At 48.9% G+C, this 18,745-nt stretch overlaps 1 protein-coding gene across 1 annotated transcript in view; it reads left to right on the plus strand.

Moving 5' to 3' along the window:
• Positions 1-248: 248 nt before the first annotated feature.
• Snx30 (sorting nexin family member 30) overlaps positions 249-18,745 on the plus strand; it is a 107,163-nt gene continuing 88,666 nt past the window's right edge. Inside the window, exon 1 of the mRNA XM_036177488.1 lies at positions 249-971. Within this exon, the coding sequence (XP_036033381.1) occupies positions 816-971 (156 nt within the window). The 5' untranslated portion in view covers positions 249-815. The remainder of the gene's footprint in view (positions 972-18,745) is intronic.

Here is an 18,745-nt window from a genome sequence, read left to right on the forward strand (position 1 = left end):
GCCAACAAATATAAAAGTCGAGAATCCAGCTTGGCTGGAGCATCAATGTTTGAAAAATAACTCTAACCTCACGGTTCTTGCAGAAGACTGGTGGACTACGTGTGCGCGTAGGGGCCATAACTCATTTGTAGCACACGCTATTTACGGATGCTCATGCTTCTGAGGTTTCGCCTTACATAAACCCTGCTTAGCTGCAGAAGCCAGACCGTACGGGGGACGTCAGCGTGGATCTGAAGACATCCCACACTGCCTCTTTCAATGTCCTTCTAGTTTTCTCTACTCGGTGTTCTCTAGACCCTCGGAGCCACGTAACTCTCTACGTTACTAAGCTATGCCCCACATTTCTATTTTGGCTGCTTTCTGCGAGCGCGGTGAGGCTGGAAGACCCTGACTCAGGCGGATGGGTGCCTCCCGAGACCCTTAGCCTTTAAGCCCGCAGCGCAGCTGCCGGTGGGCGCACTTCCTGCCGGGAGGTGGGCGGGGCGGGACGCCTCCTGCCTGAAGCCACGCCCCTCCCGGCCTCCCGGCTTCCCCTCCCTGCGGGCGAGGCTCCGCGGGGGCGGGGCTGCGAGCCGTGGGCGGCGTGGCGCTGCTTGCTGGGCGCGGGGCCGGAGGTGCCGGGGATCGCGGCGGCTCAGCGCGCGGAGCTGCGGTGTGCCTCTAGGGAAAGCCCAGCCTTGCGGGCAGGAGAAGCATCGGGCGGCGGTGGCGGCGGCCCCCACCGGCTGGTGCAGGGCCTCAGGCCGAGTGGGGCCCGAGCGCTGCGGGGCGGGGGAAGCGGCGGCGGCGGCGGCGGGTCCCGAGCGCTGCGCGCCATGGCGGGCGGGCCCCCCAAGGCCCTGCCGTCCACGGGGCCCCACTCCCTGCGCGACATGCCGCATCCGCTGGCCGGCTCCAGCAGCGAGGAGGCCGTGGGAGGAGACAGCACGCCCAGCCCGGACCTACTGATGGCCCGCAGCTTCGGTGACAAGGTGGGTGCTCGCGTCTGGGGACTCCTGGAGCGGAGAGAGGAAGGATGATGGATCTAGGGCCACCCCTGCCACCCGGCCGCGCTCCCCCTGGCGCCCCTTTCCCAGGGATCAGGCATGCTCTGGCCCCTAGATCCCTTGGCCAAAGCGTGTCCTCTTGCTGCCCCCGCGGGGTCGCAGCTGCGGGCTGAGTGGCCTCAGGGCATGTGTTTCTCTGGCTGAGACTGGCCCAGAGCGCGGGTGACAGCTGGTAGGGAGGGGTTCAGGTTGCAGCGTGCAAGTGGGGGCCCGGGGTTTGTGCTGCGGTGCTTGGCCCTTGTGTCCTGGGAAGGGGTGGGGGCTCTCTCACTCCTCTAGGTACGTTCCTTGAAGAGGTCTGCGGAATAGGAATAACTTGTTGGCGCCTCCAGCTTCTCAGTACTGCAAAGAAGCAATAATTAATGGCTAATGGCTTTCTGGGGTGGGACCGCGCAGCCTTGCTCTTCTTCTCCCCAGTCGGTCATGTGGGGAGTGATCTTTGTTTAGGTTTGCTGTTTGCCCCGAGGAGTCACCTGACTCCGACCTCAGCGGCGGCGGGAGGAGAGTCTTGCTGTGGTTTTCTGTCTGGGGCTTCATTCACCTCCTGGAGCGGACCACATTGGTTAGGTTTGGCCGTGGCAGGTTTTGTGGTTGGCGGAAAGCAAGCTTGCCCTCTGGCCTTCTTTGTGCATAAGGAGGCTCTTGGTTGTTCTACCCTCCTGCTGCTTTGAGAGATAGCAAAGTCCAGTGAGGAGGAAGAGACAGCACCTCCCCCGCCCCCATCGCCATTTCAGCTGTGCCCAGGATTTTGAGCAGTGACCTGCACTCTTGCTGCCTTTTAGTCATGAGTTGTAAACATTCCAGTTGTTCTTAGCACTTGAGATCAGGGTTTCTCCCTCCTGCTAAAATACTAGATGAGTTCCTGCTTCCCCCAGTATTAACGGAATCGAGAGACTTAACTTTTCTTCACCCCTTAGGTCGGAGGCCATATGCAAGGGTAACTGACAATGCCCATGGGAGAGTATGATTTGATGGCCTCGAGCCCTCAGAATGACCAGGGAGTGATAGACATTTCTAAAGCATAAGCTAATGAAATCGATGGATTGAACAGCTCAAATTGTGTTCTTGCATGCACCCCTGTACCTCTGTCGTTATTGCTTTTTATAGATTTTAGATTATATGAAAACAGGAAGCTTGCAAACCCTTAGCTTATGTTTGACATTCAAAAAGTGATTGTTGAATGCCTGAATAATACATTTTTTTTTTATTAGCAGAGAAGTTGATTTTTAATGGAAATCGAATGAGAACTAAGGTTAAACCTTCAATTGTTGTCTTGGTTCTGTGTAGGAAATGGAATTATTTTCTTACTATTGTGTAACAAATTATCCCAGAATTTAGCATCTGAAAGTATTGTCTATGGGTCAGGAACCTGGGTGGTTCTGGGTCAGACCTTTAGGAGGCTGCCATCATCTGAAGGCTGGATTGGGAGGGTTCTAACCTCCCTTCTAGGCTCATTCATGAGGTTCTTCAGAGTCTACAACATAGTAGCTGGTTTCTGCCAGAGAAAGTGATTCAAGACAGCCCAAGACTCCAGCCAGCCCTATGTAAACTGATCCCCAAAGTGACATACCTCTGCTGTATTCTATTGGTCATAGAGGGACACTGGTACATGGGTAGAGGATGTGAATCCTAGAGAACACTAGGAAATGGAGATCCTTGTGACCATCTTGGACCCTGGCTTCTACAGTGTGTGTGTTGTGTGCTACTACGGGATGAACCCATGCCAAGTGCTCTACCACTGAGCTATATCCCTTGCTTCACAGACTGTTATTTTAAATATTCGCTTATGCTCCGCTCTTGGATAATTAATTAGAAGTGGAGCCATTTTACTAATAAGTACTCTGGGAAGGTAAGTTCCCTGTTCCACTAAGATCTGGCTGGTTGGCAGGAAGTGAGGCCCATGTCTAATTATGGATGGTTTCCTCCACAGGATCTTTTCTTTGAAAGAGTCTTGAAGGCACTGTTATTAATTATTCAACATTTAATAAGTATCCTAACAACTGTGGGGAGCATCTAAATGACACAAGTCTCAAGGGCCTGATTTACAATCAGCCACTTTTCCTTAGAGGCTAAGCATGGTAGAGATTTTTCTGATTGGGAGTAATATTCTCTTATCTTGGCATACCTGTATTCTCATACATTTTTTTAAAAAGAGATTTAGTATGAGTGTGTGTGTGTGTGTGTGTGTGTGTGTTTCTGTGTGAATGGATGCTGTGTGTGTGCAGGTCCCCTCAGAGGCCAGAAGAGGGTGTTGGTTTGCCTGGAGCTGGAATTACAGGCTCTGACCTCCTGACAGGGGCGCTGGTAAGTGAACTCAGATGCTCTGGAAGAGTAGGAAGCACTCTTAACTGATGAGCCATCTCTCGAACTCCTCCACCCCACCCCACCCCCAAGTGTTTGTAAAGAGAAGCTAGCAAGCCCCAGAAGTGAGGGCTGTGGAAGGCAAGCTGCCCTTGCCCATGCCTGCCTTGTCTGGGTAGCATGCGTGTTGCTGGAGGTAAGTCAGGTGATCAGTCTTGTGAGAAGAGGCCTTTCCCCTGCCTCCTTAGCCGTTGGGATTTTCATCCTAGATGGCAAGGATTTAGGGTTGGTTCTGGGTAAGGGGCATGAAGGTTTTGACAGGCTGAACACAGTGCCAGGTTACTGTGCAGAGGACCGGGTTGTTGTAGAGCCGCTAGTTGCTTTCTCTGGCTTCAGATGGTGTCATCATCAGTCTAGCTGACACTTCTGAATGGCCTTTTTGGTTCTGGGGTAGGAAAGAACGTGGAGAATGCTCCATTATCAGCTTCTCACATTGTCCAAATTGTGGTGCAGTGGGAAGAATTATTGTCTACCAAGGGCCAGATGGATGAATTCTTCTGATGCTAGCTAAACCCCTGGGCCTTATACCACTTGATTTTTTTTCTTCTGCCAAAAATGTAAATAAATAAACTTGACCTGTTTCTCTTCTTTTTCACTTTCGTCCCCGTATTCTGAGCAGTTTCTTCTGTGACTCGGCCGCTTACTTGAGTGTGCATTCTGGAACTGAACACTTAACCCCTTTCAACCCCCACTTGGCTTACACTTCTCACCACATCCCACCCTCTTCACAACCTACTTCCTGACCCTTCCTGCCCCCAAGGTGTTTCTTCCAGTTACATTTCATTCACTGGGTGTGGGAATCCAGATCTTCCTCTTTCATCTTTGATTCCTTTTCTTCCCCCCTTTAAACCTTTAACCTTTAAACCCAATGCTATAGAATGAATCCTAGGATAGAACATTCAGGAGACCCTGTCTTAAAACAAAACACAACAAAAACAACTAATAATAATAATAAATACGTATTTTAAAGAAAGCTAGCTAATATAGTGGATCAAATAAGCGGATTTTCAGCTCAGCAGCCTGGGAGTCCAACTTTGGCTTCTTTCTAATCAAGACCCTGGAATGTCCCCCCGGCACTCAAAGTAAAGGCCAGTGTTCTCAGGGGTCCTTCCAGGCCAATGTAGTCTGACCCTTCCCCTGACCCCTCCAGGCTGTTCCCTGACTCACCCTGCCTTCTTTAGGCCTCTGCTCCACTGTGCCCTCTACCTTACATTTATTGCAGACAACCACTTGTCACCTCCCTCCTTTCCTGAAGTCTATTCCAGCCTCAGATTCTCAGAAAGTCCTACCCAAGTCCCGTTCCCAATAGCCGGTGGTCCTGAAGTCCCCTTCCCACCCTGCTTTCTTCCGTCCGGAGCATCTGCTGCATAACACAGTGTGTACTTGGAGAACGGGGGTCTTGCTGGTTTAGTGAATAATCTTGTGTTCCCAGAACAGTGTCTGACCCCCTCAGATATTTTCTGAATGAACAAAAAGGATGAAGAGTGCCCCCGGGAGCAGAGTGGGGATGTTGCTCAGTTGCTTGAGTGCATGTCCTAGGCCTGGAGTTCACGGTCCCCAGCAAACATGAGCAGGGCATGATGGTGGCACACACCTGTAATCCACTGGGAGGAGAGGCAGAAGAATCAGGAGTGTAAGCTCTCAGCTATACAGAGAGTTCAAGGCCAGCCTGTCTTTAGAAAAGCAAGGGCATGGAGGTTGGGGAGATGGCTCTGGTCCTAAAGTGCCTGCTGTGTGAGCACGAGGACTGGAATTTGGGTCCCCTGCCCCCATGTAAAGCACAGTCGCACACATCAGGAACTGGGAGCAGGACAGGAGTGTCTCTGGGACACAGTCAGCCTAGCCGAACCGGTGAACTTTAGGCTCAGCCAGAGACTGTCTCAAAAAGTGAGATGGAGCTTGCTACATGTGTTGGGGCTCACCTTCAGTCGCATCGCTCTGGAGGCAGAGACCGGTGGATCTAGAGGCCACAGAAAAGGGAGGGGTCGGCACGATTGAGGACACTTGCTGTTGACCTCTGGCCTCCAAATACTGTTGCACACACAACATGTACTTTTTTTTTTTTTTTTTGAGACAGACAGATCTTGCTATGTAGATCTACCTGGCTGGCCTTGAACTCAGAGATATGCCTGCCTCTGGTTCCTTGGGATTAAAGATGTGGCTGTCACACCTGGCTATTATTAGTCTTCTTCCCCCCATCCGTGTGTGTGTGTGTGTGTGTGTGTGTGTGTGTGTGTGTGTGTGCATCAAAGAACAACTTGTTTGAGTCCGTTCTCCCTTGACTAGTTGAGACAGGGTTTCTTGTTTCTAGGGTGCTACTTGATCCAGGCCGGCCGGCCTGTGAGCTTCTGGGCTGTCTCCTGTCTCCATCCCGTCTGGAGGCGGGAGTGCTGCCGTTAGAGCCGCACACCATTGGGCTTTCTTAAGTGGGTTCCTGAGGGTTTAGTCAGCTTGCAGAGCCATTTTCTTGGCCCCTAGTTAATATTCTTTTAAAAGGACATACAACTTAAAAAAGCAAGCTGGCCATAGGAAAATGTCCAAGCTTCATTACTGAAAAGACCCAGATAATTTGGCTTCAGGTATGGCTAGAATAGCTGGTGCTGATGTTAGGAATCTGTCGCTTGCAACAAGCAGAAGGGCACGTCTACCCGATAGTTTGGACAAAGCTCTGGCTGATGTCTTGGTTGGAATTGGGTCAGACACCCACACCTGTGTTTGTGCCTGATGAGGCAGAGCTAGAATCCAGTTACCTTTGGATTGTGGGACTTTTGAAAGTGGAATATACAGATTAAGTGTATCTAAAAGTGTGCCGGCACACTGTGAAGAGTAAGATCATATTCTCGTCTCAAACAGAAACCAGGGAGGAGTGATGCATCTGTTCTAGCCTTGTGGCTTGCTCTCCACTAGCTTTTTTCTTCTTTTTTCACCCCTGAGACAGGGCTTCTCTGTGTAGCCCTGGCTGTCCTGGAATTCCCTCTGTAGACCAGGCTGGCCTCAAACTCACAGAGTTCTGCCTGCCTCTGTCTCCCGAGTACTGGGATTGAAGTCATCTGGTACCACATTTGATTCATTTTTTTTTTTAGTTATGTTGGAATCAAAGGTGTTCACCATCATGCCTGGCTTTGCTCCAAAACTTTACAGAGTGTACTGGCTAACCCTCTCAGATGTTGGGTGATTTTGCATCTCCTAGCGTTTAGAATTTCAGAGTTTCAGGTTAGGGGTGTTCAACGTACGGTGGCTACTGTGCTGTAGAAGCTGCTGAACACCCCCTTGAAGTGAGAACAGTGGAGTGAGACAGCACATCCAGCAAATGTAGTTGCTGAGCAAGCCTGGTGACCTTAGTTCAGTCCCTTCACCACACAAAAGTCAGATGTAATCCCAGCAGCCCTCCAGCGACATAGGAGGCAGAGGTGACCGGAGAACAGCCCGGAAGCTGGAAGGTCAGCTAGCCTGGACTGCAAAGAGTGGCAGCCACAATAGAGGCCCCACCTCAGCATGGGGGAGGAGAGAAACAACTCCTGAAAGTTGTCCTTCGACCTCCACACCATAGAACACACACACACACACACACACACACACACACACACACACACACCTTAGAACATTCCTGTAACAAAATTTAGATGGGGAAATGGAGGCATTTTAACATAAAGAAATTTGTCCCAGGCCACAAAGCTTAGCTGTTAAGTGCTTGTCACATCCACTGGATCCATCTGTTGATGTGTCTCATTCTCACTGGACAGTGAACACTCCAGAGGCAGACCTCTGCTTGTCTTCGTCTATTCTGAAGCATCAAGCACAGAGCCGGGTACATGGCTGCAGAGGTAAGGGTTTGGAAGTCCCTGCACTTGGCTACCCAGATGTGCCACATGCTGTCTGGTCTCTGTCAGTTCTCAACCAGGACCCCTGAAACCTTCCCTGAATAGCCCTGGCTCCCCACTCTGCCCCTCTGCACACAGGAGAACCCACACAAATGTCATAATTCTTATTGGCCGCTCTGGTGGTCTGGATGAAGGGCTCTGTAGTTAGTAAGTGTCAGTGCTCAAAGGAAGGACATAAGACAACAGACGCCAAGGAACCACCAATGTTCCTTGGCGTCTGTTGTCTTATGTCCTTCCTTTGCTTTGAGAAGTTCTTGTCTGTCATGGACATCTGTCTTTCCTACAGCCTCCCCTAGCCCTCAATTCCCAGGCCACTGTGGCGTCTTGCCATCACTTATTGTCAGTGCCGTCTGGCCTAAGTTCTTTTTTCTTTCTTGCTGTGCAGCCCTGGCTGGTTTGGTACTTGCTGTGTAGCCCAGGCTAACCCAGAACCCCAGCTTCTTCATCCTGTACTCTCAATTCCACTTAGACTAGGGCGATTGCTCATCTACATGAAGTTTCCCAGGGCAGCGTTCATTGGAGCAGGTTTTCAGTCGTGACCTTTGGACAACCTCTGTCCTTAAGGAACTCATGACACCACATTCTAGTCATCTACACAGTCACTAGCACCTTCGCCTCCTGTTTGAATCCTCAGGGAAGGTACAGATCATCCCCAGTCCCCTGGACTGCGAGGCCAGTCTGTACTCCACCAACTAGAGTCCTTCCTAATCCTTCCCCCCAGGCAACAGCTCCAGTCTCGGCCAAACTCCTTCCTCTCTGACCTTCCATTGCCAGACTCTCCTCTTCCCATCCACAGAGTGCAAATTCTCTGACTCAGTAACCCAGTAGCACTGGCTAATACTTACCAAAGACAAACAAATTAAAAGGAGCAAATGGACCCTCGAACCTTCGGATCGCTGCACTGAGAGGGGCTGGGCCCTTCCCACCCGTGTCCTCTTTGACCTTCCCCACCTGAAGGTGCTCAAAGGCCATTTGCTTGTTTTTGACTCTCGCTCAGTCATCTCCTGCGAGCACAGTTCTTCTCCACCTTGAGGGCTTTCCTGGCCACTCCCTCACACCCCACCTCACCCCAGAAAGCCCCCTTGAGCTCAAGGGCCCGATGAGCACACAGCCCCTGCCACCTAGGCCCACTGGCAGACAAACTTGCAAATACCTCAGTAAGGGGACTGACCAATGAGAAGCGCTCACTACCTTGTTGACACTCCCCAAGTGAAACTCAGTTCTCACTTCGTGTTTTCAGGTGATTTTTTTTTTTTCAGGTTCATGTAAAGCAGTACCAGCAGAAGGAAACTGGTTCCTAGAACCAGGAAGTCATGCTAGCTGCTGGCCCAGCTGGCTCTAGAATTCAAAGTGTCTTGTCCCCCTTTTCTAGTTTACTCCTGTCTGACTTTATTTTGAGGTAGGGTCTCACTATGTAGCTCTGTTTATCCTAGAACTCACTTTGTTGGTCAGGCTGGTCTTGAACTCACAGAGCTCTGCCTGCCTCTGCCTCCAGAATGTTGGGATTAAAGGTGTGTGCCACCATACCTGGCTTGGCCTCATTTTTAGGCAGGCACTCTGTGCATTATGAGAAACAATTGCTCCCAACCTACTAGAAAGGTATTTTCCTCTGTATGTAACAAATCTCAGGAAAGACTGGTGGGCTCCCCCACATCACCTGCCCACTGAGGACTATATTTTGGCAGTAGAAGACATTGATGAGAGACCAGAATGCAGGATGAAGACAGAGGTCAGGTCTCTCCCCCTGTCCCTCTCCTCCTTTTCTTCAGAGTGAAGCTGGCTAGGCTGCTATCCAGAGCTTCTTTTGTGGCCCCAGGTGTAGAGGCACAGCCGTGCTGCCTAGTTAGGCAGAAACTGACTGGTTTCTACTAAGATCAGCTTCTCCACTGACCCTCTAGTCCTGAGGATGATGGGAACTTCCTGCCTCTGCTGCCGATGACCTCACCATGCCCTGCTTGGCTCCTCAGGTTTCTTTCTCATTACCTAGACAACTACTTCCCTGTCCTACAGTCCCTCAGATTAAGTACCTTAGTAGTTCTTGCTTTTCATTTGGACCACAGCAGATACAGAAATCACAGCAAATATACAAAAATGTGGAAAGAAAACATAGGGGAACATATTAAGGATTAAGAAAAACTACCTTAGCACACTGTGAATTCCCTTGGTCTCACATCAACCCTGGGATGGAGGTCTCTCTGCGACCCTTTTTAGTTAGTGGAGCTGAGAGTCAGAGCAAGCACCTGGCTCCAGAGCACACTAACACAGGAAGCCAAGGGCCAGGGCTTTGAGCTCAGGGGCTCTCGGTAGGTGGTACCTGCAAAGGGCCAAGTGAGATAAAGAGCGGGAAGTATTTACTGGATTTAGCAACAAGGAAGTCATGGAGGACCCTGAATAGCAAAGTCACAAACCAGATAACAAGAAGCTGAGGAGTAAGCCAGAGGTTACAAGTAGGGAAGACAGCAGCATGCCTTCCTTCTAAATTGGTTTCCAAAGAACAGTAACAAAAATACATAATACATACACATACACACATATATATATATCCATATCCATATGCACATAAACATTAAGTATGAGATGCAGGGACAGACCACCATGGAAAGATGTTCTTGACTTACTTTGAGCTTGTTCAGATGTAGATGGGAACGAGCCAGTTGGGTGTGTGCGCTGCCAGCTTTGTATGACTACAGTGGAATTCCCAGGGTCAACTGGGAATTCTTTCATCAGGAAAGATTTAAGCTGAGAGTGTAGCCCAGTGGTAGATTGCATACATGCAGTATGCAAAGCTCTGGGGAATCAACAACCAACACACACACACACACACACACACACACACACACACTCACTCACTCACTCAAGTGCACACGCACATTTACTGAAGTTTTGGAGGTTCAAGGGCACAATGCCTCTATCATCTTACTCTGCAGGACTCAGAAAACACAAACTAGAATTCTGAAATTTTTCCAAAGGCGGGAGTCTTTCCCAATCACCCTCTTTTTTTTAATTAGTTAATTAATTAGTTTTGTGTTTTGTTTTGTTTTGTTTTGTTTTGGGGGGGACAGGGTTTCTCTTTATAGCCCTGGCTGTCCTGGAACTCACTCTGTAGACCAGGTTAGCCTTGAACTCAGAGCTCCCCCTGCCTCTGCCTCCCGAATGCTGGGATTAAAGGTGTGTGCCGCCACCGCCTGGCTCTTCAAGTTCTTACCGTCTCTCAGTACTACCAGTCTGGAGGTGGAGTTCTCAACATGTGGACTTTGGAGGTTGGGGAGACAAATCCGATTGAGACTATGGGGGAGGAAGAGAATCTCTCCAAGAGTGGACTGCCCCAGGATTTGCCACATGAACTCCTCCACTGAAATGGGAAGAAAGGAGAGCTGCTCATTCAGACTGTATCATTTCCTGGAAAGTTCTGCCCTGTGGCATCTCAGCTGTGGTTGGGATCATCAACAGAATAGGAAGGGAGAGGAAAGGAAGAAAGTGAGGGAGCATACTGAAGCTGGAGGTCAGCCTCGGCCATCAGGAGCCTACTGTGGAAATAACATACAACCTAGCACCCAAGAATTACGTCGGGGATGTTGCCCAGGTGCCTCTGTCCTCTGGACCATGGGGAAAGATGTAAGTAGAATAAAGCAAGGAGACAGTGTTGCGGCCTTTGTTGAGGTGGGCCTCATTATCTAAAGTAGATGGGGTGAGGAGGATGCCTGCCACTCAGTAGGCCCAGCGCTTGCCTAACGTGCAGGAAGTCCTTGGCTTGAATCACCGTATAAACCGTGGGTGGTGGTGCGCCACTGTAATCCAAGCACTCTGGGTGTAGAGACAGCAGGATCAGAAGTTCAGGGGCAGCCTCAACTACATAGAGCTTGAGGCCAGCCTGGGCTACGTGATACCTTGTCATAAATAAGCAATAATAAACAAATAAAGGAAGCAAGTAGAGGTGTTGGAGATGCAGCTCAGAGGCCCAGCACCAGCGCGTGTTAGTCCTAGGTTCATTCCCTCGCATTGCAAAAGAGCACAAAAATAAGAAGGAAGGAGCGAAGGGAGAGCGGGCTTGGAGAACCGTTGTTGTTTGTTATTACTGACTCAGAGATGGGAGAGCAGGAGGTAAGGCAGGAAGACGGGGTGGGTATCTGCAGAGGTCAGTGGAGGTCAGCAGAGCCACTACGGGAGAAGACAGTGTGGCAGGAGTCCCTGCAAGCCACCGTGTGTTTCTGCTGGGCCTGGGTCAGAGAAGCACAACTTCTCTTGTTTCTGTCTCCTTTCAGACGCTGGCCAGAAGCGTAGTGTGTCTTTCTGACACCTTGGGCCGCTTACTCTGTCCCTGAAGCAGCCTTCTCCTGGGGGCCGCTTGTCCACCGAGTGTCTGATCGCCAGGCTTGTTTCAGTGCAGAGGCTTTCTTCTGTTTTCCTTCTCTGCTCTATTCTCCTCATAGCAGCTGCTGAGATTTACAGTTTGCCTGTTCCGCAGGTTTTTCTTTTAAACTCTGAGTAAAATTGTCCTGGAGTTTAAAGAACAAGGAAAAAAAAATCAAACAGTATGGAGATTCCTAAAGGATTTAAAAGTGAGTTACCAGCTGCCTCAGCCGGTCCTTTTCTGCACATATATTCCATGCAAAGCAAATGAACCCACCCCTCTAAGATGCCTGTATTGGGGCCTACAGAAATGGCTCAAGAGTCAGGATCACTCGCTGCTCTAGCACAAGACCCAGGTCTGGTTCTGAGCACCCACATGGTGTCACAACTGTCTATAACTGCAGGGATCTGATGCCCCTTTTTGGCCTTAAAGTATACAATACGCACATGGGACACATACAGACAGACAGACAGACAAATTATGGGAGACTGTTAGTTTGACTCACTCTGGTCTCCATAGTGAATTCTAGACTACAAAGGGAGACTGTCTTTAAAAAAAAAAAGAACATTTCAGAAGCTTGGTTTAGGGATGCTAACTTGGTAAAGTATTTGCAAATATACCAAAATCTGAAACATTGGACCCAAACATTTCATTTAAAGGATGCCAATGTTGTGTGTTGTTGCCTTACAGGCCATTCTTTTTTTTGTTTGTTTGTTTTCGAGACAAGGTTTCTCTGTGTAGCTTTGCGCCTTTCCTGGAACTCACTTGGTAGACCAGGCTGGCCTCGAACACAGAGATCCGCCTGGCTCTGCCTCCCGAGTGCTGGGATTACAGGCGTGCGCCACGACCGCCGGGCACAGGCCATTCTTGAGAGAAGATGTCTGTAATTTATTTGAGAGTTGGAGAGGCAGGGAAGTGAGACAGAGACCTCAGGGCAGAGGACAATATGTTACCAAGCTAGTCTCCCGGAGCCTAGCTGGAGCTTTATCTCCCACTGGGAGCCTCTGCAGGGGAAGAGATAGGGTGATCATTAGTCACTGGCTGAAAGTGGTAAGTTTGGGCATTAATTAACAGCACTTTTCAAACTGCCTAGTGGGAGACAGACAGAGCAGGTTCATCTGGGTAAACAGGCAGGCTGAGAAATGCAGGTGCTGGGGTTGGTAGTTAGACCAGAGGCTGCTGAAGTGGTCGGAATGGGAGAGTGCACTGTCGTCAGAACTGAGTATAGTTACTATGAAGTTTATGTACAGGAGTAACGGGAAGAGGAGGTGCTGCTACCAAGGGAGCTGATTTTTGAGTCAGGAACTAAGTAGGTGATTTCCTAATGGACATAAATGGGAAACTCAGTCCACCCCCTACCCGAAAGTCCTAAATGTAAATTTGCAGGCACAAAGTGTCAACTGGGGAAATGCTGTGGAAGGGCTGGTGGGTGATGGGACTGGAGAGGCAGCTAAGTGCGCGCAGTTGAGATCTGTAGTGGAAAGTTAAAGCTAGCAGTTGGGAGGCCAGTCCAGTGAAGAGGAAAGGGGAGGAGCCGGGCTGTGTGTGGTTTTAAGCAAGGTCCTGGTGATCCAGCGCCTAGCATGGCTCTCGTGTATGGAACCTAGAGCTAGAGACAGACCGTTGGTGGCGAGGGTCAGTGCCACAGGGCTCCCCTCACTGGACTCAGGGAATGTGCTGGATAGTTTTCTTTGCTAATAATGGGAATCCAGCTCCCATTAACTCAAGAAAAAAGGAGGGGAGCCTGTTGACAGTCTTAGCTGGAACCTCTTAATGCCACTGAGGACAGGCCAGTCTCTCAGACCAGTTTCTTCCGTGTGGAAATGTGGCAGCTGTTGCATCCACGCATTCCACAGCTCTACAGCCAGAGTGAATGGAAAATGTCAAGGCTGCCTGGCTTGGGTCACATGCCAGATCAAGTGGACCTTGAGATTGATACACTGATTGGCTTAGCTTGGGCCAGTCATCTGAGGCTGGGGAGGAAGTTGAGAGTATGGTTGGTCTTATTTTAATAGCTGGGAGACATGGGTCAGAAATTAAAGCACAGTCTTTCTAAGGCATATGTGCTTTTAAAAAAGTTACATATTTGCTGGGCGGTGGTGGCGCACGCCTTTGATCCCAGCACTTGGGAGGCAAAGGCAGGCGGATCTCTGTGAGTTCGAGGCCAGCCTGGTCTACAAATCGAGTTCCAGGACAGACTCCAAAGCTACACAGAGAAACCTTGTCTTGAACCCTTCCCCAAAAGTTACATATTCACATACTACAGAATTCATTTATGTATGTATGTATGTATGTATGTATGTATGTATGTATGTATGTATGTATTGAGACCAGATCTCTCTATGTAGACCAGGCTGTCCTCAAAATTCACAGAGATCCACATGTCTCATCCTGAGTCCTGGGATAAACGCGTGCACCATTATGCTCATGCCTGAGTATTTTATTTATTTCTAAAGATTTCTTTTTATTTATGTGTATGCAAGTGTGTCTGTGTTGGGGTATGAGCACATTCATGCAGGAGGTCAGAAGAGGGCTCTGAATCTCTGGAGCTGGAATTACAGCAGGTTGTGAGTCATCAACAGTGCTGGGAACCAAACCCAGGTCTTCTGTAAGAGCAATAGGTGCTTTTAACCACTGAGCTCTCTCTCTCTGGCCCTATTTATTTACTTTTAGGTAGAGTTTTACATGTTGCCCAGACTTTCCTTGAAATTTTGGGGCCAAGTGATCATCTTGCTTCAGATTCTCTGGTATTTGGCACTATGGACACATGGCACTATGCCTGGCCACAAAAATAAACTTTTTAAAATATACACCAAAGTAGTTTTCAGTATAATTCTGAGATTTCATAAACACAGTTATTACCTGATTCTAAAGCATTTTCATGACCCCAGAAGACCCCATGAGCCCATGCTCAGCCATTCTTTATTTTCCCTGTTCCCAGCCCCTAGCAACTACAAATTCTTGAGTCTGTCGATTTGTGACACAGATGTTTCATGTTGGTAGCATCATAGGGTATGTGGGCCTTTGCAGCCAGCGTCTGTCACTTACTCTGATGTTTTCAAGGGTATCTCATGACACCCATGTCAGATGTATCTGTTCCTCAGTCCCCTTGTGACCCAGGCTTCACAGTCTGACTGCCAAATAGTTGAATATATTTAAGACATGCAGCATGATGTTCAGTGATGTTTATGGATCACGAAATAACCACCATTGTCAAGCTATTTAAAATACCCATCCCTTCATGATTAGTTACCATTTTTTTGTGTAATGGGTGTGAACATTTGAGATTTCAGGACATTCAAGTACAAAATATTTTCTCTTAACTGAGTCACCATGTTGCACATTAGGTCTCTACAAGTTACTCATAACAGGTGATGTTTTTCTTTTGACTGATATTCCCCCTTTTCCTCCACCCCTGTACCCCTGGCATTGCTCTGGTCTTTTTGTAATCATTTTATAAACAGGCCCCATTTTTTCATCCTTTCATCTGCTGATGGACATTAGGTTGTTTCCTAGGTCTATGTCCCTTTTTTTTCTTCCCCAAAGGATAGTAAAAGTAACCTACCCAATTTTCTATAATAGTTTTGACATTTGATGTCAATGGTCATTTTAATCATTAACATTAAATTAACTAATTAATTCATTTTAAAAACTATACTAGGGATTGAACGCATGACCTCACCATGCTAGGTAATTACTCCAGCCTTTGAGCTGTATTTCCAGCCTTCTTTTTACTTCTGTTTTTCCTTTTTAAATTTCAAAACCAACTCTGACTAAGTTCGCTAGAACTCACTGTGTAGCCCAGGCTGACCCTGAACGTGGCAGTTCTTCTGCCTCAGCCTCTGTAGTAGTGGGATTACAGGGTTTCCCCAACATGTCTACCTAATCACTTCCTTTTCAGCGTACAGTAGGATGGTCTCTAGTGCCTTGGGTTCTTCTCACGATCTTCAGCCACTTTGTACACGGACAGTTCAGTTGTGCTAAATACAGGCACATTGTTTGCGGATCTTCAGAACATTGAAGACAAACTGCCCTTGCTAAGTGACCTGTACCCTTCCTTCACTCACCCCACCCCCATGACCCACATTCCTTTTGTTTTCGTGAGGTTTCCTTAAGACATTTCTTCCAGGATGTGATCAGATAGTATTTTTCTCTTTGTGGCTTGTCCCTCCCCCGCCCCAGAGCTGAGGATCGAACCCAGGGCCTTATGCTCTCTACCACTGAGCTAAATCCCCAACCCTGTGGCTTGTTTTACTTAGCATCATGTCTTCAAGGATCATCCGTGTTGTAACATATGACAAGACTTCCTTTTTGTTAAGGCTGAATAATATTCTGTTGGACATATCCACTGTATAAAGAGTATCCATTTATCTAAGGGACATTTGGGTGGCTTTTTGCCTCTTGGCTGGTTTGAAAAATGCTATATTGAATGGGGCTGGGCTGGAGAGAAGGCTCAGTGGTTACCAGTACTCACATGAAGGTTCACAACTGTCTGTAACTCCAGTCTCAGGGGATCTGAAGCCCTTTTCTGGCCTCTGCAGGGGCTGCACCCACATGGGAAGAGCCTTACATTCTGGAAATGCCATGCACAGGTTTAGCACAGGTTATGTCTCAGACATTCCAGCAAACGGCATCTTCCTGCAGTTACAACAAGGGATGTAGAGTAACTGGTTTACTACAGAAGTAGAGGCCCAGACCGTCCCAGGACAGCTGAGGGAGGGAGGGAGGGCAGTGGTGTGTGCTAAGGAGCAGGCTTGTCCTGCTGCCCTCAGCATTCTGCTGGAGAATCTGCAGCGGCGTTTTCCTGCACCATCTGCCCAGGCAGACCTTGCGCACACCATGACTTTGGTCAGCAGTTGTAAAGGGCAGGCCGGCTTCAGGTTTGTTCCTCAGAATTTTGTACAGGCCCACCATGTGCTGTGTCTGAGGGATTCAGAGATGTGACCTCACAGGATAGTCACCCAGGTGGAGGAAGGACACGTAAAAACTGCTGTGTAAGCTGATGTTGTAGATGCACACAGTGCCGAGGGTGGGGGTGGGGTGGAGGGGTGGGGGTGGGGGGTTGGCGGGGGGGGGGGGGCACACAATGATTCTTTTTTAAAGTTAGGGAACTTTGAAAGTGAAGCACAGTTGACTGAGGGGGGCTTGGATGGCCAGTCAGGTAACAACTGCATTTTGTATTTCAATTAATGGACAGTTTTGGAGTTTTACTGAGAGTTTGGATGGTTGCTTTCTGACTTGATAATGAGAGCCCCCAACCCAATTTTTAGCCCTTAGATATTCGTGTTCTCTCTCTTTCTCTCTCTCCCTCTCTCTCTCTCTCCCTCCCTCCCTCTCTCTCCTCCCTCGTGTGCACGTATGAAGGTTAGAGCAGCGTCTCCTGTGTTGCACTTAGGAGCTCTCTGCTTGTGTTTTTTGAGATGGTCCCTCATTGGCCACTAGAGTGGCTGGCTAGTGGCCTCAGGCATCTTCCTGCCTCCACTTCTTCATCACTGGGATTACATGTTTGTGGCACCAGGCCCTCTAATGGCTTATGCCAGTACCAGGCATGCACATGACACACCTATATACATGCAGGAGGCAGAATACCCACACTCATAAAACTTTTTTGTGGGGTAGGGTGTTTCCGAGACAGGGTTTCTCTGTGTAACAATCCTGGCTGTCCTGGAACCCATTTTGTGGACCAGGCTGGCCTTGAACTCACTGAGATGCACCTGCTTCTGCCTCCAGAGTGCTGGGATCAAAAGCATGCACAACCACTGCCCAGCCAGAAAACATTTGAAAATATTAAATGGGTTGGGTTGGTAACAGTAGGGCATCAAGGGTCATGTGCAGGTGCACAGATGGCACGTCCATGACGTAGGCCCCATGTGTCCTTGAGGACCCTAGCTTCCCAGTCCAGTTAGTCTCTAGTCTGTGCTGTGCTCTGGGTCTGTCCTTCTTCTCTCCTGTGTGTGTGAGAGACAGCTGGACTTGCTGCCGTTTATTTCCCCAACCGTGGTTGACAGTGGGGGGCACAAGAATCCTTCTGTAGCATTCCCCGTTTGTAGGAGAACTTAATGGAGTCTCCCCAAGGCCCAGCTGTAGCCTTCCTTGTTTAATGTGTGCCTGGTGGTCCTTCATTTCCCTAGCCTTGCTTCTGCTCTTTCCTGTTATTTCTGACTCGTGTGCGTCAGGGACATCTGTAACACGAATCTTTAGAGGTCTTATTCCTAAAAACAAACCTGAAGCCAGGTATAGGGGTGAGCGCTGGAAGATCAGAGAAACAGAAGAGGCCACAGCCACCTCACCTCACCACTTCCTCAGCTGATCCTGTTTCCTCAGACTGGAAGCCTCTGTGTCCTCATCCAAAATGGATCTCAGCTGAACTGCTGCTCAAAAGCCTGAAAGCTTAAACAGGCTCTAGTTCCTGGTCCTCACACCTTGCATACCTTTCTGCTTCCTGCCATCACTTCCTGGGATTTTAAAGGCGTGTGTCACCATGCCTGGCTGTTTCCAGTGTGGCTTTGAACTCACAGAGATCCATCTGTATCTCTGTCTTTGGAATGCTAGGATTAAAGGTGTGAGTGCCACCATTTTCTGGCCTCTTTGTCCAGTGGCTGTTCTTTTCTCTGACCCCAGATAAGTTTATTAGGGTGCACAATATTTTGGGGAATACAGTATCACCACAGACATCCAATGTATGCTCTCTCATCCCCCTTTCTGTCTCTCAGAGGTCACAGGTGTGCATCCGCAACCATTGCTAACACTCAGGGAGCCCTAGTTTGGGAGGGTGCCCTCTGGTGTCTTTTCAGTGAACTGCACTCTGGCATGGCTGCTGTCCCATTTCTTCTGACAACCAGAAAAGTAAGCATTGAGAGGTGAAGTAACTTGAACAAGTTATAGAGCTGAGAGAGGGTGGAGCTGGGATTTGAACTTGGGTTTGTTCAACTCAGTGTCCTTTCCCATTGCCATAGAGCATGGCCCTGAATTGGCCATCTTGCATCTCTTGTGTAGAGCGTAGTCTTCAGATAACCCCTCCCGTGTCTTTTTACATCACTTTGTTCCTCTCAGTTACTGGCTTTTTTGGCTTTAAACTCATGGCGTACGTCTGCCTTGTTTCTGAG

This window comes from Onychomys torridus, chromosome 2 (genome assembly GCF_903995425.1).
Source record: "Onychomys torridus chromosome 2, mOncTor1.1, whole genome shotgun sequence".
NCBI classification, from domain to species: domain Eukaryota; kingdom Metazoa; phylum Chordata; class Mammalia; order Rodentia; family Cricetidae; genus Onychomys; species Onychomys torridus.